General features: G+C 46.4%; 1 protein-coding gene across 3 annotated transcripts in view; it reads left to right on the top strand.

Moving 5' to 3' along the window:
• LOC135809754 (uncharacterized) overlaps window positions 1-24,552 on the top strand; it is a 78,080-nt gene that overhangs the window by 14,331 nt on the left and 39,197 nt on the right. For all 3 annotated transcript variants that reach the window (XR_010552235.1, XR_010552236.1, XM_065323175.1), the window contains exons 6-7: window positions 2,489-2,680; window positions 7,218-7,381. Coding sequence is in view for 1 of the 3 variants with exons in the window: in XM_065323175.1 (XP_065179247.1) it covers window positions 2,489-2,680; window positions 7,218-7,381 (356 nt within the window). In the remaining 2 variants the exon portion in view is untranslated. The remainder of the gene's footprint in view (window positions 1-2,488; window positions 2,681-7,217; window positions 7,382-24,552) is intronic.

The following is a 24,552-nucleotide window of genomic DNA, read 5'->3' as shown; positions in this document are numbered from 1 at the left end:
TCAGGACTAGCCAACAGATGATTGTACACTGAAGACTTGCTACCACGAAACCTACGCACAACACTAACATTCTCACGGGCACTCTCACGATCACTACAATCGTCGCTCTCCGACTCATTGCTCCCTTCACCGTCCGTCCCATCATCCGTTTCCTCTCCGCTCACTCTGTTATCCCGCCTGACTTGGTCCATTGACCGGGACTCGGCCGTCACCCTGCTGTCACGTCCCTCCTTGCGCCCTTGTCCGTTGAGTGCGTAGCTTCTGTTGTAGTTGGCTGTTGATCGTCTTGGTTCCGGTGAGAATGTTAGTGTTGTGCGTAGGTTTCGTGGTAGCAAGTCTTCAGTGTACAATCATCTGTTGGCTAGTCCTGATTGTAAAGTGTACACAAATGTCGATCCAGCTTGTAATACTAGTAGTATTCTCTTTTAATTGTCCGCAAACTCCAACGCAGCCACTTACAGATTTAAACTTCACTTCTCAACTCCAAAAACGGTCTCAAAAGTCTAAAGAACGGTCGTCATTACCGTGATGATGGGCCAGGCCCGAAAATTTGGTGTAATGTTAATTTTAATTTTGATTTTAATCGCAGTGAAGAGACCGTTTTGGAGTTGAGAAGTGAGGTTTAAAAGTAGTACTCTCTGTAAATCATTCTTGATTGAAAGGCCAGTCCAGTCCCTTTCCATGCCAGTGCCAGCCGGAGGTGATGGATGGGGAATTCCCCAGCGCTTAAACGTAAATTGAGGTTGAATATCCGTGTTCCAGGTACTTGAGCTGGATTGTTTTCAATACTAGCTAGTAGTTGAGAAGTAGCTTTGAGGCGTCTTGCAGATTCATCCATAGAGAGTAGTTGGGTAGACGCACCCATTCCCAAAGCACTGCAAACCGAGCCAATTATTTTACCGATGAAAGTAAAGTGAGGGAACTCGTACCAGGAGAACAATGGAACAATATTTGTTATGATTTGAACGTCGTTTTCATGTGATAATCATCAGAGATCGTCATCATATTGAGAGTTGGACAACAAAGGAAAGATATTTATGGTACCATAAAATGAACAATATTATAGATCTAAATACGAAATAGTGGTTGCGACTTCGGCGATGATTTGTAAGAAAAGGTTTGCTCCCCACACTGGAGCTCGCGCTATTCCGCCGACTTGTGCCCAGCGCGGGCTTGCGACTAGTTGGTTTGGAGGTGACAGCGTTGTGAATGACTGGGGATCCTCGACGTCTGTTCTCATCGTTCAGGTGCAACACCGACTCGCGCTGCTATCTGGTGTTCACGAGGTGTTTGTCGCGCTGGAAACAGAGCGTCTCTGTAAGTTTGTATCCGTGGTGATGTTTGTGCCTGGTGAGGACTATATAAGTGGTGCTCTTCAGGCACAATCTTTCCCAGCCTACTCAAGCTCAACTGATGATGGGTGAATTCCCCGAAACACTGTGTATTGAGCAGGGAGTGGTGCTTTCTTGCAGGTTTTCTGAGTCGAAGGTTCGATGGACTTCGTGACGGTGTGCTCTGGATGGCAGTCGTGAGTCAGTCAAGTGTCAAGTCAAGTCGGCGGAATAGCGCGAGCTCCAGTGTGGGGAGCAAACCTTTTCTTACAAATATTAGATCTAAAACTAATACAAGAAACGCTAATATTCTAAAGCTAGCACTATTGGAGGCGTGATTACATGAGCAGTGAGCAATGTGAAAGCAATACTTAGTGTATATTGGAGAAATGAGGGTGAGAAAGGTACATGTATGTGAGTGTCCAATAGTGCTACTTGGTAGTTTTAGAATATTAGTGTTTCTTGTATTAGTTTTAGATCTAATACTGTTCACTTTATGGTACCATAAATATCTTTCCTTTGTTGTCCAACTCTCAGTGTGATGACGATCTCTGATGATTATCACATGAAAACGACGTTCAAATCATAAAATATTGTTCCATTGTTTTCGTGGTATGAGTGCGCTCACTTTACTTTCATGGATATTTGGTTTCTTGTCTCTATGCTGACTTTTTAACAATTCTTTTACGTACAACGTTTCAGCAATATTGCCATCGTCAGGTACGATTGATTCATTCATTGTTTCAATCGTACCTGACGATGGCAATATTGCCGAAACGTTGTACTTAAAAGAATCGGTTCGATTTGCAGTGCTGTGGGAATGGGTGTGTCCACCCAACTAGTCTCTAATTAGTTGTTGGATCAGAAAAATATGTTGTCTCTCTTCATTGTTGAATTAACACCGAGTGTGGTGTTCAGTGGCACAAAGCAGACATCACAAACATGTCAGTTTTGGCAGTGGTAGCGGGTTTTCATGCGGTGGTTCGAATGGTATACTTGATCAGAAATGAAAATCACATGTTCATTTCCTTATGTGACAAAAAGCCCATTTTGCAAGAATTGAGGGGATCAGCCGAACCGGCTGCCAAAGCCCTGGATAAAGAGTACCTACTAGTACACGTTTTACATTTTCCTACGTGCTTGGAATTTTTGTACAGGTGTCTACGAGACCTTTGATACCAACTTCCATCTTGGTTTCGGTGGAACATTCCAAGGCGTGATACCAGGCATGGATCCATTATTTTACATGATCCACAATTTCGGGACCAAGGTGTTGGCAAACTACCAGCAGCAAGGACCGGATCACTTCACTGGCGGAGGACGTTGGAATAACAGTGCGCCAGTGGAAAGTATGTTGATGTTGACTTGTGTGTGTATATGTTGTGTGTGTGTGTGTGTGTGTGTGTGTGTGTGTGTGTGTGTGTGTGTGTGTGTATGTGTCTACTTAGTATTTGTGGGTGCGTGTTTGCGTGCGTGCGTGTGCTGATGCACGGATATGAGCAATTAAGGAATGGAAAGGCCTCCGGCTCATCACAAGCAACATTGACATGTTTCCAAGAAGGAGAAGAGTAGAGTTTCTGAAGTACACAACAGTACAGTATCTGTAAACATTATGCAATAAAAAAATAATCAAAATGTTACATTCTACCGTATTTCCCCCGTAAGTTAGTACGTACTAACTATCGAACTTAGCAGCCACATGAGTACTAACTTTCGGGGGTGGTACTATCTTTCGGGGAGTACTTTTTTATCGGGGGTAAATGACACGCAGTGGGAAGCCTGCGCAACTCTAGTGTCCGCGCATATGATGTATATGTTGGACTCAGTAGAGCGTCCAGCCCCTATATGATGTCCAACCCCTATATAGAGTCCATTGGTCCAAAATCCACTGTACAGAGTCCAAACTTGGAATCAACTGTGAGCTCAAAGTTTAGATGGACATCACTCCCTGTATAGAGTCCAGCCAATTGGCTTCACCCCTATATAGAGTCCATTGGTCCAAAATCAACTGTACGGAGTCCAAACTTTGAAATCAACTATAAAGAGTCTTTATGTGGACAACACTCCCTGTATAAAGTCCAGCCAATTAGGCATCCCCTATCCAGAGTTCGAAATTAGACATAGGATCTGCTGTAAGCAGTGAATATTAACCAGACAACGGCCTCTCCCTTTAATCCTTTACATCATTCACTTCTCAAGATAAAAAATAAGTATTGAGGCGCCACTGCAGCCACTTCATTACATGAAAAACCCTACAAACACCATCCTCAAATCAAGTGGTCTCTTCGCTGACGCTGAAAATTACAATAATTATCTCAATCATGTAGTGTTGCCAAAGTATTGTGCACGCACACACACACCCACACAACGCCAAGAAAATACCTAGAAAAAAACCAAGAATTGAAAGAGAATAATGGAGAGCCAAGGATTAATTTTTTTTCTCAAATTATGCGGAATGCGGAAAGTCCGGCTTCCAGCCGAGTCTCACGCGAACCGTGATTTTTTTTCAAATTATTGTGCGCGCGCACACACACACAAACTTATACAACGCCAAGAAAACAACAAGAAAAGAGTAGAGACACAATACACACGCAACTCCAACAGCCATGCAAACGTCCACCTATTTACACGTAAAGTCAAGAGGGATAACAAATAATTATACGAAACGAATGCACACGTGGGCGGATGCACGCACGTTTACATACATGTAGTAGTGTAAGAGAGTAACATAGTGCAGTAGTCAGCATAATACTAGCACATGCTGAGAGTGCAATAGCAAGCTTCACCATTGCTCATGGCCATGCAAATGTTCAGCAGCACTCAGTTCCGCAAGCTTCTGAAGATCAGCACACCTGCAACAAATAGATAGCACAAGGATACGCTTATTACCGTAATGATGCATGGGAGCACACAACTACCAAGTTCTCAACGAATGTGATGCTCAATGAAAATCCATCCCCGCAAAGACCTGTGAACAGGTGACGGTGGGGACAATAATCTATTAGTAATACGAGGAATAAGGTCGTTTGTGCACACTCAAGACGCACAGACACACCACCATACATGTAGTGTACACAGTGTTTCACTTCACTGTAACTAAATTGAAATGAGATGATTTGAACAATCTGTACAGCGTTGCCGTCAGTCAGTCTTCCCCAAGATGGAAATGCAATGATTTGTTGTCACGAGGCAGTTTCACTGACACAATGTCATGTTTGTGACATCAAAATGGTTACTTCATGGAATACGAGTACCGTAAAGTACCGCCAGAGCGCCCCGTCTCGCGAGAGCGCCCCACCTTGATTTCACAGCCAGAGAAAGGAAAATCGTATGGCAGAGTGCAACGAAGTGTGTACGATGTGAGAATTTTAGTACACTAAGGTCACACTTGGCAGGTTTTTGTGTGGAGCTTGTGTCTACTTGAAGGTACGGATTGACTGCAAAACGTGCAATATGTGTACAAGGTTCATGTCGTATGACCTACAGACAGCAGACCACCTCCACAAAACGACCACGAAAGGATGAGTTGGTGGGGCGCTCTGGCGGTACTTTACGGTACATGTATTAGCTTGAGAAGCTTTTTCTTGTCATCGGCATACAAGAAATCCTCCTCCTACTACTACTAGTACACTGGCACTGCGTTTGTGGATCCCATTGTATTTGACATCATACTAGAGCCTAGTAGAGGAAGAGTGTCGTGGAGTTACATAATTATCACAGGGATAAAAATACATTTCTCATGAAATAAAAATAATTGATGATAGCTGACGATCGTATACGATTGATGCAAAGTCCTTGCAGTCCTTGAGGATTATTACGAAGTGGTTGATTACTTTAGGGCATTCATTCAAGCAACATCAAACAAACGCGATACGCTCCTTGAAAATGGAAACAAATTCAAGCATAACGACAGAACAGCAGACCAATCGAAACGAGTAAAAGCTTCCTTACCTCAGTCATCGTCCTGCCATGTAGTTGGACAGCCTTTTGACACGGTGGTACAGGCAGCTCTTGTCCAGTCGAACAGGGTATCCTTGTGGTGTCGAACGAAAGAGAGTGTCAGTGTATCTGACTCGTCAGATTGGAACTGTGCTGAACTTTTCTCGTTCTCCGCTTTCTGCTTTCATCCCTCGCTCTGATGAAACCGTTCAAACGTCTTACTGGCAGCAATGGCCAGCCAAACAGGGGATCTTTGTGGCGTCGAACGAAAGAGAGTGTCAGTGTACCTGACTCGTCAGATTTGAACTGTGCTGAACTTTTCTCGTTCTGCAATTTCTGCTTTCATCCCGCGCACTGATGAAACGTCTTCAGAGAACCACAAGACGCTTTCCAGATTTGATTTTGAACGTCTCCTTATCCTCTTTGGTTACCTCGAGACAGATTACTGTCAGCAACTGCACAGCAGAACTGGCAGCCATGGCTGAAGTGAAGAAAGGAATGCGCTGCCACGAGGCAAGCAAAACTGAAAAGGTGTTTGTTCTCTTTCGGGCACAACACACAGTACAGGACGGCGTGACTGGATAAACTGGACTCCTGGACCGTGAATAGGGGACTTGTAGAAAAAGTGTACTCCTTATAGGGGATTGCGCGGCAGGATGAAGCTGATCAAAACTGAGTACGAGTGGACTCCTGGACTCTGTATAGTGGATTTTGGACCAATGGACTCTATATAGGGTGCTGGACATCATATAGTGCATGGACTCTATACTGAGTCCTACATATATACTGTACGGTGTCTGTACATGTAGGACGGTTACGAACTTACTATCTTTCCGTGCTGCCTTCTCGATACAAACGAATGTACACTGTATATCATGTGCACATTCACATGTCTGAAGGTTTGTGGTTTTTCAATAAAATAAAAAATAAAAAATCTTTCGGGGGAACTGTCTTTCAGGGTGATGACCTCGGCAGTGGAAAGTGTATTTTTATAGGGGGGGGGGGTACTACGAGTCATTGGGGAGAACTAACTTACGGGGAAATACGGTAGTTCTAAGTTAGTTAGTATCGCAACCAAGAGGACAAACTGCTCAGTAACCATTATTTATTATGACGATAATAACGAAAATGGGAGACAGATGTGAAAATGATAATATGTAAAAGAAAAAAAAGTTGAAAACAGTGTTCTTGTTACAATCATCAGTGAACGCACGTAACAATCCTGTTGTGGAGACTTTCCCACACTAGGGACCTCTCGCATTTGCTACGAAACAAATGCGAAACGAAAGTTTGATTCGGCTCGTAATCGTGTCATTGAAAACAGATTTCAGGTTTCGCAAGTCGCCATGCAAATGTGCATGGCAGCTACGAACACGGCCGCGGGCGCCGGTAGCTTGGCGTACGGGTTTTTACATGCACACGTGCATGGATCATGGAATCAAGGGAAAAATGTGTACCTTGCACAACATGTGTACCTATCCAAATATATGTGTACCTGACGGATTCGGAGCGTGCCACGAATGAAGAGGCTTCCATTCGTGAAAACGAGTTCTCCGCAGGGACTCTAACGAATCCTCGAACCCAAGTGACGAATCAGCATTCGTTTCGTATCCGTACGCGTGGTGCGAAAGGTCCCTATTGTCTGGCATTTTCTGCCATCGCATCAATATCCATGCAGCTCAAGTACTGTAATCTTTACAACCCCGGCTAAATTCGTTTTGGTTGCTCGCCACACTCGAGATCCTTCCTTCCCGCCAGCTTGACTTGACACTAGACTGACTCACGACTTCCATCCAGGAATTAAACTTGAGCTCAATGTTGCGAGCAACCAACCTTCCTTTAATTAACGCCAGCGTCATGACCACTGTTCCGTGTCTAGCCATGAAGTCTTCAGAAATATGTACTGTTGTTAATGAAGTTTTAAGTTGTTACCTTGTTCTCATGCAGCTTTACCGTGGTTTCAGAACAGGGAGTTTTTTGACGCTCAAAACTTTCCGAATGATGTGTGCATCCGCTGGGATGCTGTGGCTGATCGAGAGAAGCTGATCGAGATGGGACACTACGCAGGACTGGAAACACCAAGGTTGGACCACATAGCGTTGCCCTATAAGGTTAGCCGTGATCAGATAGCACCTGAATCTGCTGTGCAAACCCAGTACAATGTATTGACATTAGCCATCACAGCTAAAGCAATGTGTGCTCTCTTAACAAAATGTGACTTAAAGGGGAAGTTAAGGCAAAAATTAAAATTTCACCAGTTGTAGTCTTCGGGGTGCTGAGTCGAATGGTCGTGGTCCGAGGAAGCTGAGACGCTCCCTTCCTACTTGAATCCCAATCGAACTCGCGCACTTCCACCAAAACTGGGTGACTGCGCCCTACTAGATGGGGATTTGTATGCAAAATGTCACTAAAAGCGCCATTTCGTTCTTATAAAAGCACGGATGACCGCGATTGGCCCATATGTTGTAGTCTTTTGGACGCTGAGTCGACTGGTTTTGGTCCGAAAAGGCTGCGATGCGGCGTTCCTCCTTTATTCCCAATCGAACATGGTTGAAGAAGTGGTCACGTGCTCCTGCGTACACCAGTCACCTGGTCACCGTGCCTGCAGGGTACAACTTACTAGCCTGTTTGACCTTTTTTGGGTGCAGTCCTGTCACTCGAGTTGAACTCGAGTTGAACCTTGGTGTGAAAGTTGTCACCTGCTGGCGTGGTGACCAGGTGATTTGGGCACCCAGGACCACGTGACCGCTTCTTCAACCATGTTCGATTGGGAATAAAGGAGGAACGCTGCATCGCAGCCTTTTCGGACCAAAACCAGTCGACTCGGCGTCCAAAGGACTACAACATATGGGCCAATCGCGGTCATCCTTGCTTTTATAAGAACGAAATGGCGCTTTTAGTGACATTTTGCATACAAATCCCCATCTAGTAGGGCGCAGTCACCCAGTTTCGGTGGAAGTGCGCGAGTTCGATTGGGATTCAAGTAGGAAGGGAGCGTCTCAGCTTCCTCGGACCACGACCATTCGACTCAGCACCCCGAAGACTACGACTGGTGAAATTTTAATTTTTGCCTTAACTTCCCCTTTAAAGAAAAGTACATGAAAAACCTTACTTAACACACCATCTTTAAAGGGAAACTGAACGCTAAAAACAAGTATGGCTTATCCGAAGGAGAATTGGGCACTGATTCCGATGAGCTATGTCTCGAGCCGATCAGAGAAGGGGAACCGTGTCAAATTTCATAAATAACAACTTCCATATTTGGAAAATGGGCTTGATGACGTGCGTACTGCTTAGCTGTCACCATGCTGTGCATGCTCAGCAGTGTAATTGAATGGAAGAAAACAATTACTTTGATGTTTTGCAGCTCTATTTCGTTCCCTGACGGTAACCAAATCTAGATGTAGGAATCTGTTGAGCAGGAGAGTGACACATGTCTTCCCGAAGGCTGTCCAGGCTGCAGTGGTGATGAAGAAGACACGATCATCACCCCGAGATCGATTGTGGCGAATTGGAAAACTCATGGTGAATTTGCTTCCACGGATTTGTACGGCCTATAATGGAGTACGCCCCTCTCGTCTGGGCAAGTGCGGCACATTGTCACCTCCATCAGCTGGACCTGGTCCAGCATCGAGCCATGAAGGTTATTGGCCCCTCATTGCTCCCCAGCCTGGCAATCCGAAGGCATGTTTACGGGCTGTGCTACCTGTATAAGCTGCAATGCATACCAGGTCCAGCTCTGCTTACCAACATGGTACCTCCCCCAGCAAGAGTTAACGCTGCACCCCGGACGCGCCGGCAACGCCAGTCCCTCGGTGGCCACTCTTTCCAACTCGCAACTCCTCTGCCAGCCTCCAGTCCAGAGTTCATCCGCCGCTCCTTCCCATACTTTGTCCTGGAGAGCTGGAACACACTGCCTGCCCCAATCCTCGCCGAACGCCCAACTCTCAAGAAATTGCCGACATTCAAGACCAAGGCCTACCATCACCTCCGCCAGACCAATTGGCTATGGGCCACTGAAGTCCACCAGCACTTAGAATAACCGGCTGTCTCTATTATTATCATTTTCTGTCTCTCTCTCTCTCTCTCTCTCTCTCTCTCTCTCTCTCTCTCTCTCTCACTCTTCCTCTCCTGGGAAGCTCCTCATGCTCATTCTCCCTTTCTCTGTCCATTTCCCCTTCCTGATGCGTAGACCAACTGTTGAACCCGAGACCACTAGGTCGGGGGAGGTTGACCTACCTCATCGGCACGCATGCCACGCTCCTCTGTGTTGTCAATGTTCGCTTGTCCACTTTTGTCTACCTCCCCTTTTATGTTGCTGGCCAGTGCTTTGTAGTAAAAAATAAATAAATAAATAAAACTCCAAGGCAATGTCGAGGTATGAAGGGTGCTTGTACTGCCTTCCAAAGTGAAGAGGAGATGAACATGGCTTTGCATAGCTGTTGTTCTATGCCAACTTACCTACTCTTGCTGGTACCGTAGTGGCATAATTGCAAATTTCGTGGACGAACAACTCGAGTCACTAGCGGCTAGTGAGCAACACTAACAGGTGAGATTTTTCAATTTTGACAAAAATTGTTTTTGTTTGAGAACTGACAGTGGCAGTCATTTGACTCAGACGGTGTCTCTCTGCTGCTTCTTTCCCTTCATTGGTAGGGTTGTGCTTGAATAGTACAAGTGCTTGAAGTAAAAATAAAATAAATAGAACATGTGGAACATAAATCTAATCAAGCATCAGTACATGTATTGCGAATTCAACTTCAAAGCAGATGAAATCACAATGATCACTAAGTTTATGGAATCAGGAGGATCGCTAGGACACCCTAGGGCCCTGTGTTCAACGAACACATACACACATGCTATATTGCGCACACACATGTACACATGTGCGTGCACTCCCACCCCATCCCACAGACACATGCATGCAGCGCGCACATCCATACACATGTGCGTCTACCCCCCCCCCCCCCCACACACACACACTCCTACCCATACACATGTGTGCGTGTACCCCCCCCCCCCACACACACACGTATGCACAGACATACACGCACGAACACACACACAAGATACGTGTAAGTGTACATGGTCTTCCTGGTGCGGATGCTGGGCCAGCACAATGGAAAATACCTTCATCAAGAAGCTTGATCAATTGTTGTGATAATGGCACTGTTTGTTTGTTTTTACAAAGAAGTGTGGGAAGGATTACAATGCGTTATAATTCATAACTGTTCTTTGCCGGCTTGTACTGTGCAGACCAGAATGCTTCGCTATCAACTCCTGGCTTTCCATCGGCATGGTGTTCAGCTGCAGCGGCATCTGGTCCGGGGAGTTCAAGTTGCTGGATGACTGCACTGCCACAGGATGGGTTTGCGTTGGCAATGCGATACAGCAGTCATCCCACATCATGAGCTACATGTTTATGTAATTTATATTGTCGCTCGTCCAGCAACGTCAAGGCTCTGCATGTAAACACAGGAGAACACCATAATAAAAAATACTACTCAGGGGATAATATTATAACTTTGGATTATCAATTCCGTCACATTTATGAGTTCCTGTCTAAATCATGCCGTGATATTGATTGCTATCTGCTCACAAAGTACCTTGTATTGTAACAATACTCTGCCTAATCACTACCCTCCGCCAATTATTAGATTCACACAATATTCACAACGTATGCAACACGATGCTGTCTATTGACACTACTCTTCTCCCGTTTTCATCTCCCTCTACCTTATGAATACTCTACATTACTGGTTTCGTTTTTACCCTTTCCATTGCTGCCAGCTCCCAGTCTTTTTCAATGCACAGCACCACTTTGAAATTTTTGTGATTTGATGTACACATACTTTGAAGTTGAAATTCGAATTACACGATCAGATTTTTGTTCCACATTTTCTATTTATTTTTACTTCAAGCACAACCCTACCGATGAAGGGAAAGAAGCAGCAGAGAGACACCTACTGAGTCAAATGACTGCCACTGTCAGTTCTCAAACAAAAATTTTTTTTTCAAATATTAATTGAAATATCTCACCTGTTAGTGTTGCTTACTAGCCACTAGTGACTCGAGTTGTTCGTCCACGAAATTTGCAATTATGCCACTACGGTACCAGCAAGAGCAGGTAAGTTGGCATAGAACAACAGCTATGCACAGCCATGTTCATCTCCTCTTCACTTTGGAAGGCACTACAAGCACCCTTCATACCTCGATATTGGAGTGGAAGCAAATTCACCATGAGTTTTCCAATTCGCTACAATCGATCTCGGGGTGATGATCGTGTCTTCTTCATCACCACTTGCAGCCTGGACAGCCTTCGGGAAGACATGTGTCACTCTCCTGCTCAACAGATTCCTACATCTAGATTGGGTTACCGTGAGGGAACGAAATAGAGCTGCAAAACATCAAAGTAATTGTTTTCTTCCATCCAATTACACTGCTGAGCATGCACAGCATGGTGAGAGCTAAGCAGTACGCACATCATCAAGCCCAATTTCCAAATATGGAAGGTGTTATTTATGACATTTGACACGGTTCCTCTTCTCTGATCGGCTCGAGACATAGCTCATCGGAATCAGTGCCCAATTCTCCTTCGGATAAGCCATACTTATTTTTGGCGTTCAGTTTCCCTTGAAGCGGTCTATTCGCTGCAAATTACTGTAATTAGCGAGGTTTTGCATTCCGAAATTCGGCAAAAAGATTCGGCACGCGGGAGCGAGGTCGAAAATGCACGCGAAAATTCGGCATGTTTGTTCGGAAAAAGCTCACTTTGCCGAAAATATTTTTCGGATGAATTTTCTGTAGAAGAGCGCTAGCGCGTGATTTATTCAAAGAGGTTTCTTATCTCGGCATCGCTTCCCAGGCGTCTTTGGCGACATCAGCGTCGTCAGCTACCTCTGATTGCTCCTCCACTGCTTGTCTACTCTCTTTCGCCTGGAGTGTCCTCACCGTCATCTGTGTGGCTGAAAAGACTATGGCGATACTCATAAAATTTGACTTGGCCATGGAGTTGGTTTTTCTGAGGCGACTGAGGAGACAGGTTAGGCCCTCGGCTCTTAGGGCGATCAAAGTTCGTTGGAATCAGCAAGAATAGGAGCACGGGACAGGACGTTGCTGATGCTAGGGCTCACGAAATGAAAACACATCATTTTCGACTTCCAAAACAAACGTTGGTACGAAAATTCGACATTTTGATGTTCGACAAATGACCGAAAAGCGCCGAACCGAAATTCGGAATGCAAAACCTCACTAATAGTAATAGTGAGGTTTTGCATTCCGAAATTCGGCAAAAAGATTCGGCACGCGGGAGCGAGGTCGAAAATGCACACGAAGATTCGGAGTGTTTGTTCGGAAAAAGCTCACTTTGCCGAAAATATTTTTCGGATGCATTTTCTTGTAGAAGAGCGCTAGCGCGTGATTTATTCAAAGAGGTTTCTTATCTCGGCATCGCTTGGCAGGCGTCTTTGGCGACATAGCATCATCAGCTACCTCTGATTGCTCCTCTCCACTGCCTGTCGATTCTCTTTCGCCTGGAGTGTCCTCACCGTCTTCTGTGTGGCTGAAAAGACTATGGCGACACCGCGGCATAAAATTTGACTTGGCCATGGAGTTGGTTTTTCTGAGGCGACTGAGGAGGCAGGTTTGGCCCTCGACTCTTTGGGCGATCAAAGTTCGTTGGAATCAGCAAGAAAAGGAGCACAGGACAGGACGTTGGTGCGAAAATTCGACATTTTGATGTTCGACAAAAGACCGAAGAACGCCGAACCAAAAATGAATGTTGAATTTTCGCACCAACGTTTGTTTTGCAAGTCGAAAATGATGTGTTTTCATTTCGTGAGCCCTAGCATCAGCAACGTCCTGTCCCGTGCTCCTATTCTTGCTGATTCCAACGAACTTTGATCGCCCTAAGAGCCGAGGGCCAAACCTGTCTCCTCAGTCGCCTCAGAAAAACCAACTCCATGGCCAAGTCAAACTTTATGAGTATCGCCATAGTCTTTTCAGCCACACAGATGACGATGAGGACACTCCAGGCGAAAGAGAGTAGACAAGCAGTGGAGGAGCAATCAGAGGTAGTTGACGACGCTGATGTCGCCCAAGACGCCTGGGAAGCGATGCCGAGATAAGAAACCTCTTTGAATAAATCACGCGCTAGCGCTCTTCTACAGAAAATTCATCCGAAAAATATTTTCGGCAAAGTGAGCTTTTTCCGAACAAACATGCCGAATCTTCGCTTGCATTTTCGACCTCGCTCTCGCGTGCCGAATCTTTTTGCCGAATTTCGGAATGCAAAACCTCGCTAATATCTCAATCAAATTTTCGGCCAGGACCCATCATCAGGATTAAAGGGGAAGTTAAGGCAAAAATTAAAATTTCACCAGTTGTAGTCTTCGGGGTGCTGAGTCGAATGGTCGTGGTCCGAGGAAGCTGAGACGCTCCCTTCCTACTTGAATTCCAATCGAACTCGCGCACTTCCACCGAAACTGGGTGACTGCGCCCTACTAGATGGGGATTTGTATGCAAAATGTCACTAAAAGCGCCATTTCGTTCTTATAAAAGCACGGATGACCGCGATTGGCCCATATGTTGTAGTCTTTTGGACGCTGAGTCGACTGGTTTTGGTCCGGAAAGGCTGCGATGCAGCGTTCCTCCTTTATTCCCAATCGAACATGGTTTAACAAGCGGTCACGTGCTCCTGGGTGCCCAAATCACCTGGTCACCACGCCAGCAGGCGACAACTTTCACACCAAGGTTCAACTCGAGTTCAACTCGAGTGACAGGACTGCACCCAAAAAAGGTCAAACAGGCTAGTAAGTTGTACCCTGCAGGCACGGTGACCAGGTGACTGGCGTACGCAGGAGCACGTGACCGCTTGTTCAACCATGTTCGATTGGGAATAAAGGAGGAACGCTGCATCGCAGCCTTTTCGGACCAAAACCAATCGACTCAGCGTCCAAAAGACTACAACATATGGGCCAATCGCGGTCATCCGTGCTTTTATAAGAACGAAATGGCGCTTTTAGTGACATTTTGCATACAAATTCCCATCTAGTAGGGCACAGTCACCCAGTTTCGGTGGAAGTGCGCGAGTTCGATTGGGATTCAAGTGGGAAGGGAGCGTCTCAGCTGTCTCGGACCAAGACCATTCGACTCAGCACCCCGAAGACTACAACTGGTGAAATTTTGATTTTTGCCTTAACTTCCCCTTTAAGGAGAAAAACAAGTGAGGTGGACCTATATCAAGCAACACAAAGTGGAACGAAACTACACCATATGTGATAAAATTGCACCATCCTTTCGGCACAGGCACACACACACATACCCATGCACATGCCAAAACACTGACTGAGACGCACACTTATACTCATACTCGCACCAACACTCACACTAACACAAGCTCACACTCCGAACACTTGCAATTTTATCAAATTTTATCACGTGTTGTGTAGCTTCGTTCCACTTAGTGTTGCCTGATATATGTCCACCTCACTTCTTTTCTCCTGGCCGAAAATTTGATTGAAATATTGTAATTTGCAGCGAAGAGACCACTTGAAGATGGTGTGTTTAATGTTTTTCATGTAATGAAGTGGTTGCAGTGGAGCTTGCGCATATAAAGAAAAGTAATATAATAAAATGTTCCCCACATTTACGGATCTGGTTGATCATATGAGGTTATTCTTGATGGTTTATCATCAGGGAGTCGTACCCAAACCAGGGAGGTGACACAGCACAGAAATCCTTGTCTCAGGGGTTGCCTCGCATACATTGTCATTTTTTCCACTAGTCCATTCCATTCCAATCCGAAAGGTCATAGCAAGAGTGCATAAGCCCCTGCGAGGTTATGTAATAGTTGTGTTTATACTGAGAGAGTACAATACTCACTATCCGTATTTCCCGCTCCTTCACCATAGCAATGAGATCCCATTAGGTATAGAAGAGCGCATGCTCCAGTCAGTTCTCTATTCTCCTTCTCACCCTTGGCTACTCTCTTGTCTAAATACTTCTTCCATATAATTATTCAATTATTCAATAGTATTGAATAATTGAGTCGGAGGCTGAGGCTGAGGCCGAGCCGTCAGATGAGAAAACAGAGCTTATCGCAAAAACTGTACAGTGCAGAAAAGTGCACTTGAAAGTTGGCGAGTTTACCCACTGGTGCGTCTGGACAACCAAGCTACAAACCGTCGTATTTCAGTCAAATATCGGTCTTGTGGGACAATCCAAGTATGTAAATCGAAGAGAAAACTCCAAGGAATCCAATGCAGCAAGCGCGATCGCGGCACGATGCTGCGTTCCCGAGATGCGAAGCCTGCAAGATACGTCACGGCATTTTGCATTTCTACACGCGAGTCAAACGCTCCAGATCAGGGGTTTCCCCCTTTTCGAGCGATCTACGATCTCGGCAACAGGCTCAAACGTCTTGGAACCTCTCACTGCATCTTCACGAAAAAAATTGGGCGTCTTGGGATAATGGAGATGGAAATGGCGAGTGATTTTCGTGTGACGGCGTATGCCTAGCGCTGAAACGATGTCTGCAGCTTGTTGCGCTGGAGCTGTGCTTTATTTGCTATCGGATTTGGGCCCAACGGGTTGCTTGTCCCCAGAGCTTTCCAGAAAGCCCAAGTTTGTGGAAATCGGTCAAAGGAAACAGAAAATATTACGGAGCATCAGCAAATCGAATATTCGAATGAAATTCGAGAATCGTCACGAAAAGCACTCAATCAGTCGAAACTAGGGCTTTGTTCGACTGAAAAATGCCCGCAAACAGAAAATACTTTTCGAATACTTTTCGAATGCTCCGCGCGTGCACACGGCGCACTACGAGTACTCATTCTTGCGCATGTAGCTACTACTTACTAGTTCTTACTAAAGTACTAGTCTGGACTTCTTGTCAATCTTGACGCTTTCCTCTCTCTCGAACTGTGAAAAGTTTTATCAAGTGTGCATTTTGTTTCATTTCAAGTATCCTGGAATCATGGCTTTGTCACCAACTACCAGCCCCGGTATGCCTCCTGCTCCCAGTACTGCAGTAGCCCTGCTGGCGTTGTCTCGGCATCTGCGTCTATGGTGAGTTCCCCGCAGGGAGAGGGCAACTCAAAGTGTGCCAAATATTTGAGGGTCGACCTTACCATGGATCTCATTCTGCTGAGGCAGTGTAGGGCCCACCCTCACCTATTCGTCCGCGGGTCTCCTGATATGCAAGGGATAGCGGAGGAGCTCGGCCGAGATCCGCCTTTTCAAGGGGTCTCCAAGAGAGATCCTATCGCCAATAGCCTGAATCGGATGAAGCATCCGCCGCTTCGCGTCATCCCCAAAGGCAATGAGAAACAACAGCCACTCCGTTCATTGCACATCTCAAAATCCCAGTCCTCAACTGCTCAAGCTAAAAAAAACTCGATTCGAAAATACTGGACTGCGCTACATGCTGAACCTCTTTTTCATTCGAATTTTCTCTCTGATTTTCTTTTTGCCATTCGAATAATCAAATCGAAAATTCGATTTGCTGATGCTCCGTATTATCCAAAGTAGGTGAAACCATTGTTAGTATTGCACCCAAAATTGAGGTGCAATTTGTAATGGTGTCCTACTGTCGAGGCTATAACTTTACTTTCCCTGGTCCAAATCAACTCTAGTTTTCTGCATACGATTCCTGGTGCTCCTGGCAATCAGATAGTACCACAAACAAAAATATGACTTTTTTGTGATAAGGTCTGTTTTCTCATCTGACGGCTTTTAATTAATTTAATTATTTATTATTAACCCACATGCATGCACGCATACACCCAATAAAACTTAAAACAACCAAAACATCAATATGCACATTTATCCAGACACGCTCTCACATACACACGCACGCATGTGCGTGCCAAACGTACAAAACGTGGACACGTGTACACCAAGCAGATAGAATACAAGGAAGTGGGGTTTGCCATAGTTTTTTTTTTCAATTTTGTCTGATAAATATTTACGAGACTTTGCATCGAGCGACACCGTGGATAACATTGAGCCAAGAATTATGCAATAAACCAGAAGAGATATCTCTTCACAAGTAGGCAAATAAATGCCCTTGTGGCTCAATGTAGCTGAACCATCGGACCTTATTTGTCAGCTTGGATCACGTGATCCATCCAGCTGCCGCATGCGGCAAACAGCCCAAATAGCGCTAACTCTGGCCTGCGAGCGTTTGCTGCGACTAGCGCACTAGCGCTCGTGACATACACAAACGCGCTAGCCAGAATGCTTTGACTTTGATGGCTTTCAGCTTCTATTTTTTGAAAAGTAGCGCGCTCAGACCAGCTCGCTCACTCTTTTCCTCTTCCATGTTTTAGGGCAATTGTTTTGTTTGATAGACGAAGCTTAGGGTCTCTATACACAAACGCGCTAGCCAGAATGCTTTGACTTTGATGGCTTTCAGCTTCTATTTTTTGAAAAGTAGCGCGCTCAGACCAGCTCGCTCACTCTTTTCCTCTTCCATTTTTTAGGGCAATTGTTTTGTTTGATAGACGAAGCTTAGGGTCTCTTTGGGTTCGCAACCCTTACCCTCCTGGAAAAAATCATAGTTGCTAGACTGCGACACTTCAGACCAGGTACTATTAGAGCCGCTAATGGACGACGAGCTATTTTCCGCTATCCGGAGCTCAAGCATTTGAGCCGCTAAATGGACGAGACTCCTGGGGTAAAGGATGCAGAGAATGAGGAGAGAACACTCGTATGGAGCAGGGAGTAGGTATTGTACTACTTCCTGGTATGGAGCACTGAGAAGCGGTAAGTCTTAGGGCAATTCTTAGCCAGTAATTACTTTCTCGCCATAATTATGTTCTCGTTTTTCGTGTCTTCTGTAATGCCAGTACACTAGCAGTACGACTACACTGTAGGCGAGAGTCCATAAGCCAGAGTGTGCAGCTCTCCATCTATGCAGCATAAACAAATTAATGACAAATTTCCTTTGCCTAAGGTAGCCAGTGCAGGCTGTCGTAATAAAACGACTCATCCGTGTTCCATTCCCGTGCATGGTACATGCATGGTGCGACGGCACAATGACAGCTGTCGCAAATCACACTGAGTATTACACGTGTTTTTTGGTGATTCCTGGTTAGCTGCTAGCTTTTCCCTACTCGAAGATGTTGCCGCCGCGAAATCTGGGGGTTTGTGTTCGTCCTGGCGAAAACCGTGTTTTGATCCGTTGAGGGAGACGAGAGATACAGTGCGAAGACATACGATCTGTCCGAGAATCGGCGAAGAAGAAAGCTTCGCAGACGACCCGTAGTGGTTGGGAACAGAATGGAACATATACCAGTCGATGCCTGTCATGGTAGGGATGACTGCTACGAAGTTTTAGCCCCATGCTCCCCAGCGCTTTTTAGCGCCCGACGATAATTACCAAATTTCATCGATTTTCATGTGGATCAAAGCATAGTCTCCTCAATCTTCTCCAGTCGAGCTGAGTCTGGACGCTACAATGTCGAGACGCGAAAAGAGAACATGCATGAACACACAGGAGCATCACATGCAGCTGCATTCTGCCTTGACGAAGCTGAGAACAACACCAGCACCACGCATTTGGAAGACATTTCGAAGAAGACGAAGAACTACATATCTGCGTTCAAAAAAGCCTCTGTACTGTGCAGTATGCATGCGTGCATGCGCGAAGCACGGGGTCCCCGGATCAACTTCGTTCAAAAATCATTGTGCCACACGGGTTGTATGATTTGTGTGCGATCATGGTCTTTCTTCTTGACAAACAAAAGTGAAGTTTTTCGATCTTCAAATCCCCATAGCGTCCTTGTCATGACTCCAAATCAGCTGAAACTTTGCAGGAGGAATGAAAATGCCATGCTGAATCGATTGGTACCATTTTCGAAGGGTTTCCTTGAAAAATAAAAATTAGCCTGCACTGGCTACCTAAGGGCTGGGTTCCACTGCCGCTCCGCCGCACATCATCCACGGCATGAAACGTCATCATTACGAGCTGGTCCAGCAAGGCCGCGGCTCATCACCAGCTTTCGCTTCGCTGCTTGATACAAAAAAAATGCAAGCCGCGGTCACGGCTTGCATTGTTTCCCGCACTTAATTGTTTTATTCGGGGGAATTTTAATTCGTTGCACAGGCCAGAACACGAGGATTTTTTTGGATTTCACGCGCGCGCAGGCAGGCTAAATGTCATCAAAAAACGTCGAGCACGATCGCGGTACCGTGAATGGCGAGTGTCACTGGAACCGCGCCGCTCTGATGCATGCAGCCAAGTACCGTGGAGCAGCGGAGCTGCGGAGCCGCAGTGGAACCCGGCCCTAACCAAACTTATAGCAATTTGAAAATGTTTGACAATTTTTCATAAAAAACTTGACAACATTGTTTTTCTGTAGAGTGCCGCTGGCAACTCCATCGATGAACTCCATCAATGAGCGCAGGGATAAAGTTTAGAAACCCTTCGAGCGAGAACGTGTTTTCAAAAAGGAAGCACAAATATGCCGCGTAACTTCCCCTCTAGTTCTGTATGGCCCCATCAAAGCCACTCGCTGACTACTTACCAGTAAAATGGGGTTGGACGGTTGTCAGATTAGCTGACATGTTTTCTGCCAACACAACCATAAGCAGTTGTCAACTCTCAAGACTAAAAGAGCTTGCGAAGAAAGTGAGAAACCTTGGCTATGAAAGCACATGAAGCGTCAGAACATAATCGAGCAAACTTGGACCTAGATTACCAGTGTCTGCTCCAGAGCCAGGTCAATAACCCTGTTTGTGAGTACTTGGACCTTTTGGAAAAAGAACACTGGGTTACCTGCGACCCGGTCGGAAGTCCTGTCGAGTACTATACTTTTTTATACCGTTCGAGGGTATACCGCCACTGACAGGCTGCATACGCGTGCAGATGCGTGCGGCCAGAGTGCCCAGTGCGAGTACGTTCATACATGTACATGTACAATCATGTACATCAGGAAGTCGAAAGTAAGTTTACGACTCCCTGACACACAGTTGCCGCACTTGAACGCATCTGGCCCTGGCCCAGTGTTGCAGGAGTCGTGCCAGGTAGATGTGTACCCGGTTTGTGTTAAATCTTAGAGCAGGTACTGCATACCCTATCATATCTGTGTACATGGGTATACAGAGTCAGTGTTGTTGCGTCCCACTCAGCACCCTTCTGGTTCATTTCGGCACCAGCACTCTTTGCGTATGCAGAGCTGAGTAGAGTGCACGTTCGGACCACAAGTACACTGTAGCAGCTAGTTGCGAACCTAACCTGTGCCCTGATGCACGGCACTTGTGTGCATCTACTTCATCCCTGAGTAACCCACCAGGTATATGGTGCACAATAGGGCACAGTAAATAATCAGCATGCATCGCAGTTTTCTGCAACATACATGTATTCCGAAGTCACTTTACACCTCAGAAGAATTGCGTCGCTAACTGTTAGTTATTCCCTTGGTCATTATGAATCGTAGAAAACCCGTCATACAATAGGTTCAAGCTAAAGTACCGTATCACCATGGTAATTACCTGGAAATTCGGTGTGTTTTCTACGTTTTTGTTAAACAAGCAGCAATGTGCACCAGAAATTACCATGGTGATAGAGTAGATGACCGTGTGAAGCGGTGTGAGATGCAGCAAAGGTGAGCCTGTTACTGTGAGTCTATGCCCTAAACAATAAACTTTGCCGTGGGATGATTCTCTTTGGGCTGCACACTCTGGTTAATGTACTCTTGGTGGCAGCATTCTGGTGCCAAAGATGATATTTTTTCAGAAAAATAAGCACTAGAGAAATGGAGTGGGAGTAACCTGAATTATTCTATTAGCAGAGCTGCAATACTTGGGATATGAGATTATTCCCCTAGCTATGCAAAAGACGCTATTCAGTTGTACTTTAGTAGCATCTGGCGCTAGCCAGTATCCACACCGCTGTAATTCGGTGCGTGTCACGGTGCCTGGTAGGGTGGTTCACGTGGCATGCCATGGTTGGTGCAGTATCCCGTATGTGTCCCGTACCGTAATTCGAGTATGCGGTGCGCACCGTAGCATAGATGTATCTGGAGCGCTGTACGAGCTAAGATGTCGGGGCAAATATGGGGACATTCACAACATGCAATGTGAATATGCAAGTCAGTTTCGTTTTAAGAAGTGGGTTTGACGGAGTAAGAAAAGGCCCCAGCTTTGGCTGCTGCATGCTAGCCCAGTGGGTACCAATCTCCTGCCATCGGCCGAGTGCTGATGGAACGGAGTAGAAGAAAAAGAAAGAAGAATATTGCGTTCAAGAATACAATTTCGGTAGGGATATACAGTAAAGCCTGTAACTAAAGACCACCGTCACTAGCGACCAGCCTGGTACTACCGGCCACTTCGCCAGGCACGGAAGGTCTCACATTCAAAATGCACTGTGACTAGCGACTACCTTCTGAACGCAACCAGCGACCGCCTTTTCCTGTCCCAAACACAATTTTTGACCCGTAACTAGCGACCGCAATGTAGGAAATCAAATGTTGCTCGAAGCTCCTTCTTGAAATTTTACTGATTTTCCATGGTCCTGAAAAGAATCTTTCGATACTACAGCTGAACAAATGAATGCAGGTAATTTGGGCTGTGGAGTCGGTGTGGACTGCACTACACCTGTCAAAATTTCAAGCGCTGTCAAGAAAAAACATGATAGGAAACGTCTTGGAGAGCGCATCGAAAGCGCTCTCTGATCGATGTTACTACTCGGAGGAGAAACGAAGACTGGGCGGCTCTGTCACACCAGTCATACAGACGGATTGACGATGGCATCAAGGAATCCAGAAACAAAGCAGCACCACAAGGTCCTGATGCTGAAGGATCGCGTTCAAGCAATCGAGAAGTCACAACAAGGACAGTCGGTATGATTGATCGCAAGAACAAATTTGAAGCCCAGCGCGAAACGAAACTTCCCCAGGGAACGTTTGACTCCTGGCTTCAGAAGTAGCAGCTGAATTTGAAGTCTGCAAAATATTAATCTTCTCTCTCTCTCTCTCCATCTCTCCGTCTTTCTGACATTGCGCAAGTCCTGGGGAATCGTATTAGCTTCATTTTGACATACATATCATATAATGGGATCCACATATGGTCACGCGGTGCAAACCTCTAACTAAAGACCACCTGCTACTAAAGACCGCTTTTGCTGGCACCAAGGGGTGGTCGGTAGTCACAGGTTTTACTGTACCGGTAAGTGGATAGCTAACTAAAATAATTAGCCGTATGGTTTAGAAATAGTGGTGGCGACTCTGGATGGCAGTCGTGAGTCCGTCAAGTGTCAAGTCGACGGAATAGCACTAGCTCCAGTGTGGGGAGCAAACCCATTCCTAGGTTAGCATCCCCCCACCTCACAACAGAGCAACCGAGTTTTGGATTAAGCTGGGAGTGCCGATTCGAGCAACTGGTATGATGGCTCTGCTTGGAGCTACTAGATGGCTCGCAGCTGAGCCGGCAAATGACTCCGCTTGGAGCCGTCAAATGACTCCGCATGGAGCCACCGAATGACTTCGCATGGAGCCGCCGAATGACCCCGCATGGAGCCGCCGAATGACCCCGCATGGAGCCGCCGAATGACCCCGCATGGAGCCGCAAATTGACTCCGCATGGAGCCGCCAATGACTCCGCATGGAGCCGCCAATGACTCCGCATGGAGCCGCCAATGACTCCACATGGAGTCGCCAATGACTCCGCATGGAGCCGCCAATGACTCTGAGTAGAGCCTCCAAATGCTAAATATATTGGTATGCATAACCAGTTGAGAGCATATATTCCATAAATCGGCACTCCCGGAGCGGATCACAAAGTGCAGCTACCCGTGCAATCTGTAAGCGGTGCAAGCTAGGTAAAGACTGTCAGAACTTGATATCATGGGCTGAGGCCATTGCCGCAGCCACCCATACTTTGGCTGCAGGTGGCGTCCGAATGTTACTCGGGCAGACATCGCTTTCCACCTTCCCGCCTCTCTGAATATCGAGTCCCGCAGCTGATTCGAAACGAGTGGCCGGTGTACAACGCCAGGCCAAAGCCACAACTGATGAGCAATATCCTCGCAGTTGCTGTAAATGCCCATCGATTGGCATTCGCAGCTGATGCCGCTAGTTTTCCCAGGTGCTGCGGGCTGCCACAATTGCAAACAACCCTTTGCGATTGCTGCTCTGCTTGATTGACTGTCCATCGCCCTATCCCCGGTCGCAATTGTACGAGCACCGGCCAAGTGCACCACTTGCATCAGTGAATACCAGCAAGTCGGGGGACGGCGTCCATTTAGGGTGTAGGAAGAAGGACCGGCCGTTCCGCTAATCCAGGAGCTCAGGCCATCAGCGAAGATCTTTGAGGCACTCTTTGGAGAGCTTGATCAGGTAACACGGCTTCCGGTACCAGTTGGCAAGTGACCACAATCTGCAATTTGCATCCAGGGGCTATCACTCTTGTAGCAAACGGGAGCTTTCCCAGAAGAGACTCGAGTTGACATTGGGTAGTTGAAGCTGTGTGAAGAGTGGCCCGAAGGAGATCACGAAGCTCGGCAAGTTCGTCCATAGGCATACTGATGTTAGCGCGGCGGGTGTCCAGGATGACGCCGATAAACATCAGGACGTGGGCTGGACCCTCCACTTTTGCTGACGCCAGAGAAAACACCGAGGTATGTAAACGCGCGGCGCCGAGTAGCGAGTTGCTGGCGAGCTAACACAGGTCCAGAGCATGCATTGAGGAAGCACTTTTACTGACGCCAGAGAAACACCGAGGTATGTAAACGCGCGGCGCCGAGTAGCGAGTTGCTGGCGAGCTAACACAAGTTCAGAGCATGCATGGAGACAGAAACGTTAGTCAAGGCACTCCCCGTAATGGGATGATGCCAATAACGTCAGGACTTGAGCTGGACCCTCCACTTTTGCTGGGGCCAGAGAAACATCGAAGTATGTAAACGCTCGGAGCAGAATAGCGAATTGCTGGCAAGCTAACACAAGTCCAGAGCATGCACTGAGGAAGTAACGTTAGTTGAGGTATTCCCCGTAATGCAATAGGCGTGTGAGTGCGAACTGCTAGCACATAATCCATTCACTGGCGGATGCGACAGAGTTCCATATAGCTGGACTGGAGCGTAATAGAGTCTGAAGGGCAGGGCACTCTCATAAAAGTATTGATCCTGCCAGCGGATCGACAAGGACCAATCCTCCGGGCGGACGGGAATTCGGCAGAATGCACTTTTAACATTGAGCTTAGCAAGATACACCGGGGCGAGCACAATTGTGGAGGAAATTGTTTGGGAACGCATGTTCCGCAAGTTGCATGCTCGAAAGTCGAA

This window comes from Sycon ciliatum, chromosome 2 (assembly GCF_964019385.1).
Source record: "Sycon ciliatum chromosome 2, ocSycCili1.1, whole genome shotgun sequence".
NCBI classification, from domain to species: domain Eukaryota; kingdom Metazoa; phylum Porifera; class Calcarea; order Leucosolenida; family Sycettidae; genus Sycon; species Sycon ciliatum.
Note: the sequence above shows the minus strand (reverse complement) of the source record. Positions and strands in the feature narration are given on the sequence as shown.